We start from the raw sequence: 19,337 nt of genomic DNA, 5'->3' as shown, positions 1-19,337 counted from the left end.
GGTGGATTAGTTATTCTCCGTGGGCATTCACTCATTTATAGACTAACAATTGGGAAGAACTGTCAAAAATATCACCACCCCTATTTTTTAAGTAAACTTTTATTTTTTTTAATGGGGAAACTTAAAAATGGTGTAAGGCTCAAAAGGCATAGTTGTATAAGTGAAAAATCCTTTTCCTACATCCCCCCCCCCACCAAATTTTTTATAGGGGCAACCACTTTATGCACCCTTCCAGAGATTTTTCTGTTTGTATCCAAGAGAATACAAACGCAGAGTTTTTCTTTTTAAGCATAAATGGCAGCCTCCCTTGTAAACACATCTGCACATTACTTTTATTACTTAACCATATATCATGAAGATCATTCCATATTAGTAAAGTGCCTACTCATTGTTTTTTACAACTGCATAATATCCTGTGGTTTGTACTTTATTTAGCTAGTTCACTATGGATGGACTTTTGGATTTCCAGTCTTTTGTTGCAATGAATAGTTTGAAACATTTTTTTTTTATTTCTCTCACATGTAAGTATATATGTAGGGTAAATTCCGAGAACTGGAATCTCTTACTAGAGGGTATGTGCATTTTTATGATGGATATTGCCAAACTGGCCTTCATAGGTTGGACCAACTTATTTTCCTATCAGCAAGATAGAGAACTGTAGGAGCTGCCTGATGCTGAAGCATGTCCTGGACCAACTGCCCTTTCAATCATCACTGTTTGTCTCAGTAACTTAGCATAGAGGTACCAGCTGAGCTGCATCCCCAGGAAGGGGGTGCTTGCCATTCCTGGAGCCAGAGAGGAATCTGCATCTTCCTGAACAGCAGCCACGCCCACCAAAATCTCAGCTGGAGAAGGAGAAACTTTCTCCACCAACTGCTCCAGTCCCTGACTTCTGAGGCTGGAGCTGCCTGATCAATGAGAGTCCCTTTAAGGAGACCAATACACTTAGCAAGTAAAATTTTGGCTGCAGCCCGTCTGATGGAATGGAGGAACACTGACAATTGAGTCAGGGTACTTAGATGGCAGGGTGTCCCATGGATCAACCACACAGCCTTTTACAGGATGGTTATGTTAGCAAGTTACAGTTAACACATGGAGGAAGACAGAAAAGAGGTAGGGTGTGACTTTCTAATAAGCATTAATGAATGAATGAGAGCATTAATTAACATTGCTTATGTTGTGAAAGCTGAGCACCAAGACTAGGACCACATGGTTTTGTACATGTTCATTTTTCAATCTGGTAAACGTTTATTACAGTTTTAGTGATTCTGTAAAATGGTAATGGATTTCCCCTGATTTCCATCCCACAGCCACTACTCCAGTTATAAACCAAAGCCTGGCATCTAGATCCTCCGTTGTAGCTGGTGCTACTTCAGAGTTCCATCTCCCATTTTCCTCCTTCCCATGTGGGCTCTGACTGAGCCCAGTAGATTAGTTGAGACTCTGGTCAAATAACACAAATCATTTGGGGGCAATTTAAGTCTCAAAGTGGGGGTGTTACTAGAGGGATATTGGGGTATTCTGTAATTCATAGGCTGCAACACATTCTAACAGCAGACTGGAACTAGGACCTGAAGCACTTGAGAAAACCCAGGCAGCTTTCTCTCCATCTCTCACCTGTGCTTTTTATGTTTTTTTTTAACACCTTGTAGCAAATTACAGTTACCATCAGCTCCAGATTTTATATATATTGTCTCCATCACCCAGAAAAAAGATACTGTCTTCTCTTTCTTACTTCCTATCTTAAAATCCTAGGAAAGTTCTCTTATTGGCCCAGCCAGGTCAGGTGCCCACCTCTAGGTGGGCAGAGAACTTCTGTGGGAACCATGTGGATGGTGTGAATTGGGTGGGGGTGTCTGGAGGGGCAAGAGAGCAGAAAGCGTTACTGTTCATAGAATTCCAGATCCTAACTCACTTTTTGACAACAGCTCATAGGATCAGAATTTTAGAACTGGACAGGGTCTAGGAATTCACTTAATTAGAACTCCTCACTTTAGGGACACCTGGGTGGCTCAGTCAGTTAAGTGTCTGCCTTCTGCTCAGGTCATGATCCCCGGGTCCTTGGATTGAGTGCTGCATTAGGCTCCTTGCTCATCGGGGAGCCTGCTTCTCCCTCTGCCTGCCACTCCCCTTGCTTGTGCTTTCTCTCTCTGACAAATAAATAAAATCTTTAAAAAAAAAAAACTCACTTTATAGATGAAGAAACAGAGTCCCCCTTAATTATTCATTTCCTTTGCTTGAGTTGTATTTTTTTTTTATTAAATATTTTATTTATTTGACAGAGAGAGACACAGCGAGAGAGGGAACACAAGCAGGGGGAGTGGGAGAGGGAGAAGCAGGCTTCCCGCGGAGCAGGGAGCCTGATGCGGGGCTCGATCCCAGAACCCTGGGATCATGACCTGAGCTGAAGGCAGACGCTTAACGACTGAGCCACCCAGGCGCCCCTTGAGTTGTATTTTTGAGCATTTTTTCTCCAGGTTTAGCTTAGCTTTCCAAACACCTGCCCTTAATGGCTACACAAAGCTGTTCTTTGCCATTCTAAGTTTTATTTCTTAGATCTGCTACTGCTTCAGGAGGTCTTAATAACTTTAGAGCCTATCCATTGGTTTTGCCTATTTCCGCCTGTTCCTTCTTTCTGGTTATCTTACAGGCACTTCTCCCTCTGCTGATCACATAAATGCTCTTCCCCGGGGCTATGTCCTTAGGCATGGTCTTTTCTCAAACTACACATTTTGTCTGATTTTGTTAACATCTCAACACTTTTTAAATCTACATCTCTATCTTAGGAATCTCTCCTGAACTCCAGAACATTATAGTCAACATCCTACTGAATATCTCCATTTGGATATCCCATAGTCACCTCAAAGTATGTCCAAAACTCAACTCATAATCTTTTCAATGAAATCTGTACCCTCAATCCAGGGAGTGGTACCACCCTCTATCCAATTCTCCAGTTTAAACTTCCTCCTCTTCTCATCCATCACCTCCCTCAGTCACTAAGTCCTATATATTCTATTTGGGATCTCTTCACTATCTTCTTCTCCATTCCCATTGTCAGTTCTTTAATTAGGCTGTTAGCACGTCCTAACTGCTTAAATAGGGTTCCAACTGGTTTTTCTATAATCTGGACTCATCTTTTTTTTTTTTTTTAAGTTTATTAATTGGTTCTATTTTCTGTATAACTTTAAGTACATAAAGTTTTATTTCTACAGGCCTCGGGAAATGGGTCAAAGACACAGGACAATCTCTTCCCACCAAAAAAGTAGCATATTTTGGTAGGTGTCCTAGAGAGAAAAAGTGTAATTTACATTAGCAGTGCTGTGCAAGATTCTTACATAAGACCTAAAACCAGGCTGCAGTGGAGATTTTCATCCTTTGTTCAGGTGCCCAGACAGAAACCAAAAGCAGTTGAGCATGACGGGGCAGAGGAGGCAGTGAAGGTGGAGGACAGGCACCTAGCACGGAAGGAGGAAGGAATTCCAGATTCCTTGGAATGGTGTGTTTTCCTTTTTTTTTTTTTTCTTGTTTTAAGTTGTCTCTATAGGAAGGTGCTGGGCAGGGATCCCAGTGAAAGGAAGGGGCCAAGACTCCTTAAACTGGCCTGGGTGCAGGGCACTGCCGCAGCCGCTCACACAGGAGAACCTACTCTCGCAGGTTCAGGCAGACCCAGGACGGAACGCAGAATGAAAGGAATGCTTATGGGAAACAATTTTGCTTGGAATGCTAGCTGGCCAAGTTTCAGCCTTTGGTCCGGTGCAACCCCTGCCTCACTTGTCAACAGTGAAAAATTAGTTTGGTTAGAAGAATCAGCTAGAATCACACCAGCCTCTGCTAACTTCATGCTCATTGTTAGAAAAAGATGAACTTGTGTGAACATTCTGATCTGTTAATCCCTGGGGACTGCTTTATTCTTCCCAAAAGGTTGTTTGTTGGTCAAATAGCCCCCAAAGGCTGAAAGCTTAAACACACCAGTCCTGGTGTGCGGCTCCTTAAGAATGATGGACTGGCGGTGTGGTTGAGCCGATAGGGAAAAGCCGCACCTTCCTGCAGATCAACTGACCTGCTCTCCCGCCCCAAATCTCAGCCTGAGGTATATTTCAGTGAAGGCAGGTAGCTGTGCTTCTCAGGGCAGAGAAGCAGTTTAAGAGCAGACAGGTAGAGGAAATCTAGAAAAGAACCGTCTTGATAGAGATTTATCCCGTGGTGTGAGGGAGAGGGGAAAGGACCCAGTGGCACTTCGCTTATCCAGCAGTTTCGTCACAGTGGTGACCAATTCTGCCCATTCCATAGGGTCTTGAACTGCTCAGGGACTGGGAATTTATTAAAGTCACCGCCTTCTGCAGGAATGAGGAAACGCATCTCAGAAGATTTGGCACTGGGGCGCTCCTGGGTGGCTCAGGCAGTTAAGCATCTGCCTTCAGCTCAGGTCATGATCCTGGGGGTCCAGGGATTGAGCCCAGAGTCAGGCTCCCTGCTCAGCGGGGAGTCTGCTTCTCCCTCCCCCACTACCCCAATCCCCTGCTCATTCTCTCTTTTTCTCAAATAAGTAAATAAAATCTTTTAAAAAAGAAAGTTTGGCAGTAACTATCTTGCAATCCAGGGAATTCTTGCTTGGAATGTGGCAGCCATCTGTTTTGTTGATGAAAATGGTTGGCACTTTACCCATTACCTGAACTTTGACATCCCTACTATTGATTATCTCCATAATGCCTACCATGTCATCAAACACCAGACCAAGTTTCTTAGTTATCTACTGTAATGGAGTTAATTTTGCCCTTGATTTGCAATGTCATGTTCACACACTTGTATATGTAAGCCACCTGTTTCAGCTCTGTGTCATCAATCACCAGGCTGGAAACATTCTCCTGATTGTCCACTCTCCACTTCTTGGCCTCCAGTTCAAATACAGCTGGCTCCTTCTTTGTGGTTGGTTTGGGGGATGGACTGACTCTTGGCTTAGGTGCAGAGAATGGTTTGGGGCCACTTCATACTGGACCACTCTGAGCCTTCAGGGCAGGGTTCTTGTGAGTCTTCATGTCATCAGATACATGTTTAAGGGCATGTGTGATGCTCTCCCCCCGATTAATCTGTGCAAACAGTGCTGAGTGGGAAGCAGACTCATCTGAGCCTGAATGGTGGGGACTTCTATGGGGAGGGTCTGTTGGGGTGGTGGGGGACCTGATTCAGCAGAAGGGCCAGATGGCAATCCACTTAGCTCTGCCACAGGCCCCGTTTTGGTCCAGGCCAGTCCAGTGGGACAGGTAGCTCTGTCCATATACTCGAATAAGCTTTGATGCAGTCCGCAGGCTTCTCGTCAACATCTTTGTGCTCCTTGAGGACTAGGTTTGTATAAAACATGGCAGCATCATTCATTCCTTTCACATAGGGACCAGGCTCTTGGGAGCCACAGCCACTCAACCCAGGGCCTGCATACTTTTGCTGACAGCTGACAGGTGATTGAACAACTTGCTGCCTTGGTTCTCCCTGAAGGTTACCACTTCTTGGATCTGCTCTGAGATGGGTGCCAACAAATCAGAAAGCTTATTAAGCCTGTTGGCTCCTGGCAGTGAGAAGCTGTAACCAAGAGAGGTTGCTCCAACTTCAGACCTGTGTGGACCATCCCCGCATGTTTCTGCACATCTCCCCCAATCTCTTTACTGATCTTCAGGTACTCTGCCACAGGACCGGCAAGCAGCGAGTCAAATACTTGCACATATGGGGCGGCTCCTGCTCTCAGAGCACTGTTTCCAGACCCACAGTGCATGTCAGAGGCATGGGATACTGCCTCCAGGTGGCCCACTGCCCTGTCCAGTCTTTCTACCAGATTTTGCATGTCAGCCATAATGTATCACCTGCTCAGAGTTCTGCCTCCCCTCCAGACTTGGACTCATTTTTCTATCCTCCCCACTGCTGCTAGAGTGATCATTCCAAAACACATATTTAATCAAACTTAATCTAATTGAATCACATTGCTTAAAACCCCTCAATGGGTTCTCATAACTTGAAGGTAAACTTCATCTTCTGTATTCTTCTTAATACAGAACACTTGGCATAGAGCATTACCTATTTTTCCGGCAGTGGCTCCCAAATCTCCCCTCAAGCAGACTTTGCTCTAGTCATAAAGACCTTATAGTCCTGTAAATATTCCATTCAATATATTGCATGGTTTCTGGTCCTCAACTGTGCTATTTTTCTTTGTTCTGCCTAATTTCTTTGTTCAGTTAGCTCCTACTTATCCTCCCAGATTAAATTTGTGTCACATCATCAGGGAATACTACACACAATTTACGCCTTCTCAGATGAACACTTGAATTTTTGGCTGAATTTACTAAATAACGAGATAGGCCTTATCGTACAAGATTTTTAAAATCAAAGACTGACAACATGGGATTTTAATTTTATAATATCACTCTGGAATCAGTGTGTAAGACCATGGGGTTAACATGAAGCAATAGTCATACAACAGTGCACAATTTCAATTTGCTTCAAGTTGTTGCTTGCTTTACTTCCTTTTCTTATCCTTGCTACTATAGGTTTGCATTTCCAAAAAGAAAAAGAAAAAAAAAATCTAATCTTTGCTCTAGGCTCTGTTTTCTGTAAGACTCTGGCTAAGGCAAACTTATAACCCCAGTTTGATTAATCAGGGTTAAGGGGACAATTTTTGGATTTGTCTTCGAGGTATTAGGGAAATAGACTTCCTTTTTTTTGCCACTAGACACAAATCTGGAAGGCTATATTCCTGGAAGCTACTGGCAGTGGAAAAGGAGGGAGGCTGCTTAGAAATGGAGCAAACACAGAAGATCCAAGAAATGGAGATAGAAAACTCAATTCTGGTCACACTATTTGATCCCTGGATCAAGCCTCACCTGAAGCTGTAGAAACCTGGGTTTCCAATCTCTTATAAATGAATAAACCCTAATTGATTCAAAGCTTCAAATGTCCTACATCTGAAGCTGACTGTTTTTAGAAGAGCCATGCCTCAGTCTTACATCCTTAGCACAGTCTGACATCCTTAGCTCATTTCCCCCTCCCTCAGGGCCATTTTCTCTGGCTCTCTCCAAGCAAGCAATGCCCTTTTCAATTACCAGAAATAAGTGTTTGGCTAAAGAGAGGCTGATCTTAATATGTGGAAGAAAAGATTTTCAAATGCAGAATATTGCCAATGGGCTTCTCTTGAGCATATAAAAATTATGTTAATAATTGTTCTAGCACCTGTGAGGAACACAAATGAGCAAAATAAATTCCCTGCCCTTAGGCTCTGATGCCCTAGAGCAGCACTGTCCAAGAGAAATACAAGTGAGCCACAACACAAATGTCATCACATAGGTAATTTAAAATTTTAAAATTTTAAATTTTAAAATTTTCTGGCAGCTACATTAATATAATAAAAATAAGTAAAATTAACTTTAAAATATATTCATTTGACCCAATATATCCAAAATATTATAATTTCAACATGTAATCAATATAAAAATTATGTGTTATTTTCATTCTTTTTTTTTTTTGGTACTAAGTCTTCAAAATCTAGTATTTTGTAGTTAAGAGTAGATCTTTTTGGACTAGCCACATTTCCAGTGCTCAAGAGCACCACATGTGGCTAGTGGTTACTTCATTGGACAGTGCAGCTCTAGAGAGTAATCATACAGAGAAACACTTTTATCATATAGACTCTTATATGATAGACTGTAATCAGTGCGATGTTAGAGGTACAAATCCCGTGCTCTGAAAGAGGAAGGAAAGATGGAAAGAGAGGCAAGCAGATCATTTGAGTCTAACAGTATTTCCATGGTTACAGATATCCCTGGAGATGGATGAACTGTATCAGTGAGTTTTGTATAGGAATGGGCCTTACATGCCCACACTTCTTAGGATATAGCCTTTTGGGGAAAGGGCATCACTTCCTAAAATTTGAGTCCCACAGTGTTGAGAATGAAAGCCTTGGGGAACATGATCCTACTGTCTTGGGAATCTCTCCTGCTTCACTCCCCCCAGCAGCATACCCTACACTGCAAACTTCATTTGAAGACAGGTCCATGTGTGAAAGGGTTGAGGAGAGGCTTTCCTGGCTTTGGAAGTTACATTTTGGCTACAGAAGATTATACTGGGGAGGAGGAAGAAACCTTCTCCAGCCTCAACCCAGCAATGCCTACTCATTTCACTTGATTAAAAAGATTGTCCTCAACTTTCATATTTCTAAGATCAAGGACGTTTTCCTACACAACCACAAAATCATTATCACACCCAGGGTACTTATAATTGATAGATACTATTATCTAATATACAAGTCACATTTAATTTCCCCAACTGTCCTTTCTAGTATTCTGTATTTTATTTTTAAGAAATCTTTGCCTATTTTGAAGTCCAAACAATAGTTTACTGTATTATATTCTAAAAGCTTTCTAGTTTAGCTTTTCACATTTAGGACTTTAATACTCCTGGAATTGATTTTTGTGAGGTCTCATTTCATATATTTTTTTTCATAAGGATACCCTATCGTCACAGAACCTTCATCGAAAAGACCATCTTTTCTCCGTTGCTATGTGATGCCACCTTTATTGTAAAATAAATTTCCCATATGTGATAAAACTGTAAAGAAAAGCAAGGAAGGGACTGTCCTAAAAGTCAGGCTAGTGTGTTTCCTCCGGAAGGGGGCATGGGAGTGTATTTGGAAAAGAACTTTCGCTTTTCTGTTTTTGATCTAACGATGACATATCTTTTCAATACTTAATATTTACCTTTATTTTCTATTTCAGAATATAGCTGTGTTTATAAAGGTTAAAAGACGGGCGCCAGCATCTTTGCAAAGGGAGTTCGTGGTTGTTCTCAGCTGGGAACGCCGGCGCGAGAAGCAAGGTGGTGCGGAACCCAAGAAAGACAAAGCCAAGACGGCAGCACTGAACGGACAGAGGCCGGTGCACCGCCGGGAGAGGGCCGCGCCCTCACCTCTCTCGGACCCCGGCTTGCAGCTAGCCGGGAGCCCCGCCGCAGTGAGAGCTTCCGGGTCAGGCGACAGCGCGGTTCCGTCCAGAATGAAGCCACACGCACAGCCCGCGCGCGCGGGGACGGCCTGCCCAAACACTACCCCTCACCTTAGCGGCCTCCTCGCCCCGCCGCGAAAGGGAGTCCGCTCGGGCCCGGGACTCGCGAGGACCAGGCGGCGCCGCTGAGGCCTCTGGGAGGGGGCGGGTCTGGGGCGGCCGCTGAGCATTCTGGGTGTGCTTTCCACCCGGGGCTGTGCCGACTCCGCTGCTCTCTGCCCACGCTCCGCCTGCTGGTCGTGGGCAGCGTCCGCCAGCACTTCCGAGGCCGCGGCGGAGCCGGGAAGAGCCCGCGGTTCGAAGGAGTAGCCAAGGTTAGGGCAAGGCCGGCGAATGGGGGTGGGGAGCTGAGGGGCTGTGGTGTGGAGCGCAGGGGTCTGTCCCCGCTGTCCCCGCGGCCCCCGAATGGGAGCGGTCCCCGGGCAGCGGCTCGTCGTGTCTGCCCTCGCAGGCCAGGCTCCTGTGGCTTCTGGACCTTTTGCGGAGGTCCACTGGGACCCCTTCCCGAGGCCGGCGACTCCTTGTTGTCATTTCCGGCTCCTCCAAGACGTGGTGGGGAGTGCTCAGTAAACTTTAGGGCAGACGTGGAATTCCTGGGCCGACAGTTGTTTGGGGCTCTTGGAAAGGTCCCTGCTGAAGGCGAGCGCTCTCGGAGCCCAGAAGTCCGGGCTGCTCCGAACAAGTCAGGATGTTGAGGGTGAAGGTCGTGGCAGCCCCACAGGCAGCAGGAACCCATCAAAGAAAAGCCTCTCACCTGAGTCTCTGCTGAGCACCTGGGCTGAGGTTTGGGGCTGGAAGAGGGAACTGATCTTGGACTCCTGGGGGACTTTTGGTTATTTTTGACTCTTTTGCTTGCAGGGAGCAAAGATTGGATTAAGTAACTACATCCGGGTTGTGGGAAAACGAAGAGGTCATGGAGAATTTGATCCAGGAGAGGGGCAAGCGTTACCTAGTATCTGGGATGGGCAACAGCCTGTGCCGAGGGGATCAGAGAGGATGATATGCTGCAATGTGAGGGACTGGTCAGGTGAGAAAGGACCAAAAGTCCCCGTTTTGCCACAGCACGGCGCAGAGTTGCTAATCTGGATTCCTCAACGCAGACCTGGTTTTTCAGAGCTCCTTTCTCCTCCCCTAGCCGTGTGTCATTTTAGCATTCTGCACTACCTCGTGAGGAGAAAGATCAGCCAAGTCCCAGGGGAGTAGAAGTTTCCTCTCTCCTAAAGTTTAATCTCATTTGTCAGAGGGAATAGATAGACTATCATCCCTTCCTTGGGAAGGGGAAGGAGATCCACATTTGTTGAATGTTAGTATGTATATAATGTTTTATCATTATTTTGGGTAGCTGAGTAGGGTTGGAAGGAGTACTCTAAAGTGTCAGTAGCTTCAGGAAAAGGAAAAACTTGCCCAAGAATACTCATGAGGCAAGTAGCATCCTACTAAATACTACTGACCTAGTCAGGATAAGGTTTAGAATCTAGATCCATAGGACCCCAGACTCTTGACACTGGTATTGCTGGTATTTCCTGAATATTTTATTTCATTCCCTTACCACCTAATAATTGTTTCCATTCCTATGTACTACCTGTATTGTTATTGTCATATTTTAAATTTTTTACTTTCATTTATTTAAAAACCAAACTTGTCCTAAGAAACACTCTCTATGAAATTATGCATTTGATGGAAACTCTAATAGCTTTATATTCTGAGATACATCTAAAAATGTTGACCTTTGTGCCATGTAAAATCATCTCATGTTAGAAAGATACAAACTTGCATTAGGGACACAATGTACTGCATCATGCTCTTGCCTGGATTTTTTCTGCATAGGAAAGTCCAGGCAATACATCTGAGTCTAAATTGTCCATCATCAGTGTATTGTTTTCTTCCTTTAGATGAATAATTCCACAGAGAATGCCCCCTTTTTGTGTCTTCTCTGCAAAACATTTCACTTAACCTGTTCAGGGCTACCCTATTCTCAGTATGTAAAACAAGTACAAAGTCCATACCTCAAGAGCTTACTCTCTCTTTGGGAGTTAATACTCACACATGAATTAATCTAAAACAGTACTGTCCAATAGAACTTTCTGTGGTCAGGGAAATGTTCTGTATCTTTGCCTTATGATGTACTACCCACTAGCCACATGTAGCTGTTGAGCACTTGAAATGTGCCTAATGCAACAGAGAAATTGAGTTTTAAATTTTATTTGATTTTAGTTAATTTAAATAGCCACATGTGGCTGATGGCTACATATTGGACAGCCCAGGTCTAAATATTTGGAAAAAAAATTTTTTTTCAAGGTCCATTGATTTGGATTTAATGCCCTCCCACTTGGGGGGGGAACACCCCAATATATGTTAATTGCCATTTAACTTCAGTTTCTTGACAGAGGGTAAAGATTCTCTCCAACTTACAGGGACTTCATAGTCCAACTAACATTACTCATTTTGAAACATCATCATCTAAGGCACATTTATAATTTAAGACACTTTTTAAAAAAAAAGATTTTATTTATTTATTTGAGAGAGAGAGAGTGCATGAGAGGGGGTAGGGTCAGAGGGAGAAGCAGACTCCCCACTGAGCAGGGAGCCTGATTCAGGACTCAATCCCAGGACTCCAGGATCATGACCCGAGCCGAAGGCAGTAGCTTAACCAACTGAGCCACCCAGGCACTGCTTATAATTTAAGACACTTGTACAAATGTGTAGCTTCTGTGTTTTATTACTATTAAAGTATATCCTATACTTTATAGGATATAAGCAGAAGTCTTCACATTGTATTACATTGCAAATAACTTTTATTCCAGCTATATCTATGTTTTCTTTCATTAGGGACATTTAGAGTATTTAAAAATGAGTTAGGTACAACCATAACTAATATTAATACCATTTTCAAGGTATCAATTCTTAAGCTTTTAATATGGGAGTTGGTGCAGTCAGTTTATTCATTGCTTATTAGATTAGCAAAGAGAAAACTTGGCTCAAAGTTACCTCAATCAGTTTAAATTCTGTGTCAGATTATTTTCCTGGCACCCAAAGTCAAATACTGGTGGAGTGGTCATAACCTTGTTTTGTTTTGTCTTGTCTCTATGCTAGATTAGATATGTGAGGTTAGGAAGAAGGCTTAAGAAGAGTATCTTTACAGGATAATTTGCCTAGTTTCTTAGGATTAAAAATGTTTGAGAGACCAAGCAAATCAAACATAATGTGTGGTCTTTGTTTCCTGGTTTAAAGAAAAGCTATCCAAGACATTTTAGGGCAGTTGGGAAATTTGAGTACGGATGGTAGTATTAGGGAATTATTAATTTTGTTAGATGTGATAACAATATTGTAGTTAATGTAGGAGAATGTCCTTATCTAGAAATGTATACTGAAGCATTTATACCTGAAATGTTATGATATCTATAATTTACTTTAAAATAGCCAAACTAAAATAATCCAAAAAAATGCACACATGAAAGATGCAAATACAACAACGTATCAACAGTTGTTTATCTACATTGTATGTATATAGGTGTTCATTGTTCTATTTCTCTGTATATGTGAAATTTCTTGCAGTAAAAGTTTTAAAAAGAGTACCTGTCCCACAGTAGAGTAGTGAGGTATTGGATGTGAAGCACTTGGCTCAGTGTCTGACACTCAATAACTGCACAATAAAATATTCACTATTATAGCAGATACAGTGGTATTTTATAACGCTTATTGACAGATATTTTCCATCATAAGCTAATTTCTTGTGGAAGGAAAAAATAAACTTAGTGGGAAACACCAATTTCTGTAATGTTAGGAGGGTAATTTGTAAAGTCAGTATGGGTAAAATAGAACCCACCAAGAGCATTTCCTCTTTGCCGTTTCCTTGATATATCTCAAATATAAAAAGCAACTGATTTCCACATGTTGCTGTGAACATCCTCTCTCATTACTTCATGCCAATAATTTGTGTGTGAGCAGATCTATTTGTATTTATTTATAGTTAGTCTTTGAATTTTGCCATACTGTGTTCCTGAGAGCTACATTTAAAAACAGTCATTATGGAGCTGATTTTTCTCAAGGAACAGTTTGTAATTTTATTTTCCTAGTCAGGGACTTTGTATCGAAGGAATTGTAGAAGTGGACATGGTTTTACCAACATTGCCCCAACATTTACAAAGATCTGTACTCACTTAAAATAATGAAATAATGTCCCAAGTCAGGAGAATTTTGAAGCAGAAAAGGCAAACCTCAATCTCCTTTTATTTTATTATTATTTTTTAAAGATTTTATTTATTTATTTGACAGAGAGAGAGCGAGAGAGGGAACACAAGCAGGGAGAGTGGGAGAGGGAGAAGCAGGCTTCCCGCTTAGCGGGGAGCCTGATGTGGGGCTCGATCCTAGGACCCTGGGATCATGACCTGAGCCGAAGGCAGATGCTTAACTGACTGAGCCACCCAGGCGCCCCTGACCTCAATCTCCTTTTAAATGAAGAGACTGAGGCCAAGGCAAATCTGTTACATTACTAATTGGTCATAAATAGATAGGCTTCTATTATTTAACACTACATCTGGAACTAATGATGTACTGTATGTTGGCTAATTGAATTTAAATTAAAAAAAATAGGCTACTTTAAAGAATGTAAATAGTCATGATTCTTTTAACCTTATTAGAATTTGACAGTGCTTTGGAGAAATTTTTTATTTGGATAATACATTTCTTTAACAGGATATGCAGGGCTTTGTGCCATGGCAGAGACTGGGGAAGAGGTGTCAGCAGAGGCCTCAGGGTTCTCAGACTTGAGTGACTCAGAGTTTCTAGAGTATCTGGACCTGGAAGATACTCAAGAGTCAAGTGCTTCACTTAGCAAGCCTGGCCCTTCTTCTGAACTCCCTGGGAAGGATGGCAAGCTCATCAGCTTACCAAAGTGGAAAAGACGATTGGATGTCTCATCACCTATTGAGCGATTCCACCTTAAATATTTGTATGTCACTGAGCTGTGTACTCAGGATTGGTGTGAACAGCAAATGGTATATGAGAAGGAGCTTCCTGGTTTCTTGGCTCCTGAGAAGGCAGCTGTTTTGGACTCTGGTGCCAGCATCCACCTAGCTAGAGAACTAGAAGTTCATGATCTTGTGACTATCCCCATCAATACTAAAGAAGATGCTTGGGCAGTTAAGTTTCTGAATATATTATCAATGATTCCTATCTTGCAGTCAGAAGGACGCATCAGAGAGTTTCCAGTGTTTGGAGAAGTGGAGGGTGTGCTGCTCGTTGGAGTAATTGATGAGCTGCACTATACAGCCAAGGGGGAACTGGAACTGGCTGAACTTAAGACACGCAGGCGCCCTGTGCTCCCTCTGGAAGCCCAGAAAAAAAAAGACTGTTTTCAAGTCAACCTGTACAAATACATCTTTGATGCCATGGTTCAAGGGAAAGTGACCAGTGCCAGCCTAATCCACCACACAAAATTATGTCCAGACAAGCCGCTAGGACCTTCAGTGCTGAGGCATGCCCGGCAGGGAGGCTTCTCTGTGAAGTCCTTGGGTGACCTCATGGAGCTAGTCTTCTTGTCTCTAACACTGTCTGACCTCCCAGTTATTGATATCCTGAAGATTGAGTACCTCCACCAAGAGACTGCCACTGTGCTGGGTACAGAGATTGTGGCCTTCGAAGAGAGCGAGGTGAAAGGCAAAGTGCAGCACTATATGGCCTACTGGATGGGCCACCGAGAGCCTCAAGGGGTTGATGTGGAGGAGGCTTGGAAGTGCCGGACATGCAACTATGCAGATATCTGTGAGTGGAGGAAGGGTGGTGGGATGCCCAGCTCCATTCTAGAGCCCCAAGCCAAAAAAGTGAAATGAATAGAAGTGTATGCCTTCTTCAGGAACTTCAGCTTATATCAGCAGAATAAAAGAGGACCAGTCGTTGAGCTTGGCTTTCATGGAGAGTGTTCTTATTTTGGTTCTTTTCATATTTCCTCAAATTCTAACCAGTTAAATCATGACCAAGGTTCAAGGGTGAGTGGGAGGAATCTGGGATTATATGGTCTCTGGAACTTTGCTGTGAATTGCCAAGAAGACAGTTGCTCATCATGGCTTGAGCAAAAGGTATCCTTCAGCAATCATTGCTTTCCTAAGAAGATTCTGAAGTTTCTATTAAGTCTCTTCCCTATTTTTTATTAGTCAAGGCTTTCTACATTTTATATAATAAAATAAAATGAAATGCTGTCCAGGTCAGTTGAACTGATTTTTTTTTTCCCCCCATAATCTCAATCCCTCAAAGATGACCACTATAAATAGTTGTATGGTATTCCAAGCCTTTAAGTACATAACATAAACATATTTCTGAAGCAGAATTAGTGGAATGAGCACACCAAGAATTTAAAATAAGCATAATAAATATGCTCAAAGAAGTAAGGGAAAATGAAGCAGGAGTAGGAGATCATAAAAAATGAAAACATTAGATATAAAAAATATAATACATGAAGTAACATGTAACATTTACACCTTACAATACCACTCCTAGGGGTAGGCCAAGGGAAGCTCTTACACATACCAAGAAGAGTATACTTTGTAGTACTTTCACAATAGCAAAACCTAAACCTAGAAAGTATCCAGGTGCCCATCATCAGGAGAGTGTGGGTAATGTATAGCAGCCAAAATAAATGAGCCGCAATGACGTGTAACATGGGTGAATCTTAGCACAATATTAAATGAAAGGATAAGCCCCCAAAGGTTACATACGGTACAGTGCCCTTTTTATAAAGGGAGAACCAATAAAATTAAAAACTTTTTTTAAAAGACTTTATTTGAGAGAGAGAGCACAAGAGGGGGTAGAGTCAGAGGGAGAAGCAGACTCCCTGCTGAGCAGGGAGCCCGATGTGGGGCTCGATCCCAGGACTCCGGGATCATGACCTGAGCCGAAGGCAGTCGCTTAACTGACTGAGCCACCCAGGCGCCCAAAATTAAAAACATTTTAAGGAAAACATGAAGATAGTGGAGAGGAATCTCAGTGCATTTTAGGAGGCGGTGGAGCCCTTAACTGTAAACATCACCAAAGAGGCCAGAGGAAAGAATGATACGGGTATCACCTGGAAGGAAAAGACTTGTTTATGCAGACACTACTGGAGAATTTGCATAAGTAGATGGAGGGGAGAGAAGAGTTGGCAGGGGTGGGGTTTCCATATGAACTAGAAGGCCAAGAACCAGCAGAACATGGTGAATATTGTTAATGTGACTCCATGTTCTACATGAACTGGTAAAACCTGGACATTTTTGGAGTTATGGTAAATTACCTCTGGAGGTGTTCTGAGCTACACATAAACTTTTCTTATGGACAATGGGAATCTTGTGATAATAACTCTTTCTCATTTACTGAATGAGTGTTATGTGCCAGGCATTGTGCTAAGAACTTTTATGATTAAATCTGTATATCCATTATTATCCCTGATGAGGGAATTGAGGCTTAGAAGCCTTCTAAAACTTGCCTGAGATCCTACAATTTGAAAGTGGGAGACTCCAGCCTAGGTATGTCTGACTGCAGTGCTTATGCTCTTCACCATTATGCTCTAAGATATTTCTTGCTGTTGTTAAGCCTCCTACACTGTATCTTATTCTAGGCCCTAGGAAGTTTGGAATCAAACTGGGGGCATAGTAAGTAAACTGGACTTTATAGGATAAACAGTATTAACAGTCTTCAAGAAAACAACTTGCTCAGAGTTCTGTTGGCATCATCTTAGTTATACTAGAAGCTTTATTTTTTTTTAATTTTATTTTATTATGTTATGTTAGTCACCACACATTACATTATTAGTTTTTGATGTAATGTTCCATGATTCATTGTTTGCATATAACACCCAGTGCTCCATGCAATATGTGCCCTCCATAATACCCATCAACCCCCCCCAAAACCCTCAGTTTGTTTCTCAGAGTCCATAGTCTCTCATGGTTCAGCTCCCCCTCCGATTTTCCCCCTTTCATTTTTCCCTTCCTACTATCGTCTTCTTTTTTTTTTTTTTTTAACATATAATGTATTATTTGTTTCAGGGTACAGGTCTGTGATTCATCAGTCTTACACAATTCACGGCGCTCACCATAGCACATACCCTCCCCAATGTCCATCACCCAGCCACCCCATCCCTCCCACCCCCCACCACTCCAGCAACCCTCAGTTTGTTTCCTGAAATTAAGAGTCTCTGATGGTTCGTCTCCCTCTCTGGTTTCATCTTGTTTCATTTTTTTCCTCTTCCCCTATGATCCTCTGCCGTATTTCTCAAATTCCACATATCAGTGAGATCATATGATAATTGTCTTTCTCTGATTGATTTGTTTCGCTTAGCATAATACCCTCTAGTTCCATCCACATCGTTGGAAATGGCAAGATTTCATTTTTTGATGGCTGCATGATATTCCATTGTATACATATGCCACCTCTTCTTTACCCATTCATCTGTCGATAGACATCTGGGCTCTTTCCATAGTTTGGCTATTGTGGACATTGCTGCTATCAACATTGGGGTGCAGGTGCCCCTTCAGATTACTACATTTGTATCTTTGGGATAAGTACCCAGGAGTGCAATTGCTGGGTCATAGGGTAGCTCTATTTTCAACTTTTTGAGGAACCTCCATATTGTTTTCCAGAGTGGCTGCACCAGCTTGCATTCCCACCAACAGTGTAGGAGGGTTCCCCTTTCTCCACATCCTCACCAACATCTGTCATTTCCTGACTTATTAATTTTAGCCATCTGACTGGTGTGAGGTGGTATCTCATTGAGGTTTTGATTTGGATTTCCCTGATGCCAAGTGATGTTGAGCACTTTTTCATGTGTCTCTTGGCCATTTGGATATCTTCTTTGCAGAAAAGTCTGTTCATGTCTTCTGCCCATTTCTTGATTGGATCATTTGTTCTTTGTGTGTTGAGTTTGGTAAGTTCTTTATAGATTTTGGATACCAGCCCTTTATCTGATATGTCATTTGCAAATATCTCCTCCCATTCTGTCAGTTGTCTTTTGGTTTTGTTGATTGTTTCCTTTGCTGTGCAAAAGCTTTTTATCTTGATGAAGTCCCAATAGTTCATTTTTGCCCTTGCTTCCCTTGCCTTTGGCAATGTGTCTAGGTAGAAGTTGCTGCGGCTGAGGTCGAAGAGGTTGCTGGATTCTTGTCTCACATTTAGGTCTTTCATCCATTTTGAGTCTACTTTTTTTGTGTTGTGTAAGGAAATGGTCCAGTTTCATTCTTCTGCATGTGGCTGTCCAATTTTCCCAACACCATTTGTTGAAGAGACTGTCTTTTTTCCATTGGCTATTCTTTCCTGCTTTGTCAAAGATTAGTTGACCATAGAGTTGAGAGTCCATTTCTGAGTTCTCTATTCTGTTCCATTGATCTATGTGTCTGTTTTTGTGCCAGTACCATACTGTCTTGATGATTACAGCTTTGTAATAGAGCTTGAAGTCCAGAATTGTGATGCCACCAGCTTTGTTTTTCTTTTTCAACATTCCTCTGGCTATTCAGGGTCTTTTCTGGTTCCATACAAATTTTAGGATTATTTGTTCCATGAGAAAAGGGAACTTTTAAACACCGTTGGTGGGAATGTAAAGTGGTGCAGCCACAATGGAAAACAGAATGGAGATTACTCAAAAATTAAGAATAGAACTACCATGTGATCCAGCAATACCACATCTGGGTGTTTATACAAAATGAAAACCAAAAACCAAAACACAAACACCAATTTGAAGAAACATATGCACCCCTATATTCATTGCAGCATTATTTACAATAGTCAAGATATGGAAGCAACCTAAGTGCCCAAGAGATGAATGGATAAAGAAAATGTGTGTGTGTGTGCACACATACAAACACACACACACAAAATGGAATGTGAAATATTAGTCATAAAAAAGAATGAAATCTTGCCATTTTTGACAACATGAATGGACCTAGACAGTATTATGCTAAGTGAAATCAGTCAGAGAAAGACAAATACCATATGATTTCACTTATATGTGGGATCTGAAAAACAAAACAAATGAACAAATAAAGCAGAACAGAAATGGACTCATATTTTCCCATATCTGGGAAACACAAATTCCATGATGCATTTATGGAGATAAAACTATAGACAATTACACATTTATTCAGTATTGCAAATATTTATTTAGCACCTATTATGTGCCAGGTTCTGGAGATATAGTCATGAACAAAACTAAAATTCTACCAATATCAATTCCAATGTATGGGTTTTTCCCCACAACCAAGCAATTCTCTGACACCACCTGGTGATAGTGTCAGATCCCACAGGTTAAGAGCTCAGTCCTACAAGGCTGGCCCTCTC

General features: G+C 42.1%; 1 protein-coding gene and 1 pseudogene across 2 annotated transcripts; one reads left to right on the top strand and one right to left on the bottom strand.

Annotated features, from left to right (window-relative positions):
• Positions 1 to 639: 639 nt before the first annotated feature.
• Positions 640 to 5,859, bottom strand: LOC116638732 (annotated as a pseudogene).
• Positions 5,860 to 9,011: 3,152 nt separating this feature from the next.
• EXO5 (exonuclease 5) lies at positions 9,012 to 15,377 on the top strand. 2 transcript variants are annotated; one of them, XM_032431819.1, is made up of 3 exons: positions 9,012 to 9,352; positions 9,897 to 10,065; positions 13,734 to 15,377. In XM_032431819.1, exons 2-3 carry the CDS (start codon positions 10,035 to 10,037, stop codon positions 14,867 to 14,869), a joined length of 1,167 nt encoding a protein of 388 aa, XP_032287710.1. In that variant the 5' UTR covers positions 9,012 to 9,352; positions 9,897 to 10,034; the 3' UTR covers positions 14,870 to 15,377. The 2 variants fall into 2 exon arrangements, with proteins under 2 accessions (XP_032287710.1, XP_032287721.1); XM_032431830.1 differs by lacking the exon at positions 9,897 to 10,065.
• The last annotated feature ends 3,960 nt before the right edge of the window (positions 15,378 to 19,337 follow it).

Source organism: Phoca vitulina, unplaced genomic scaffold (assembly GCF_004348235.1).
Source record: "Phoca vitulina isolate PV1807 unplaced genomic scaffold, GSC_HSeal_1.0 scaffold2, whole genome shotgun sequence".
Lineage (NCBI taxonomy): Eukaryota > Metazoa > Chordata > Mammalia > Carnivora > Phocidae > Phoca > Phoca vitulina.
Note: the sequence above shows the minus strand (reverse complement) of the source record. Positions and strands in the feature narration are given on the sequence as shown.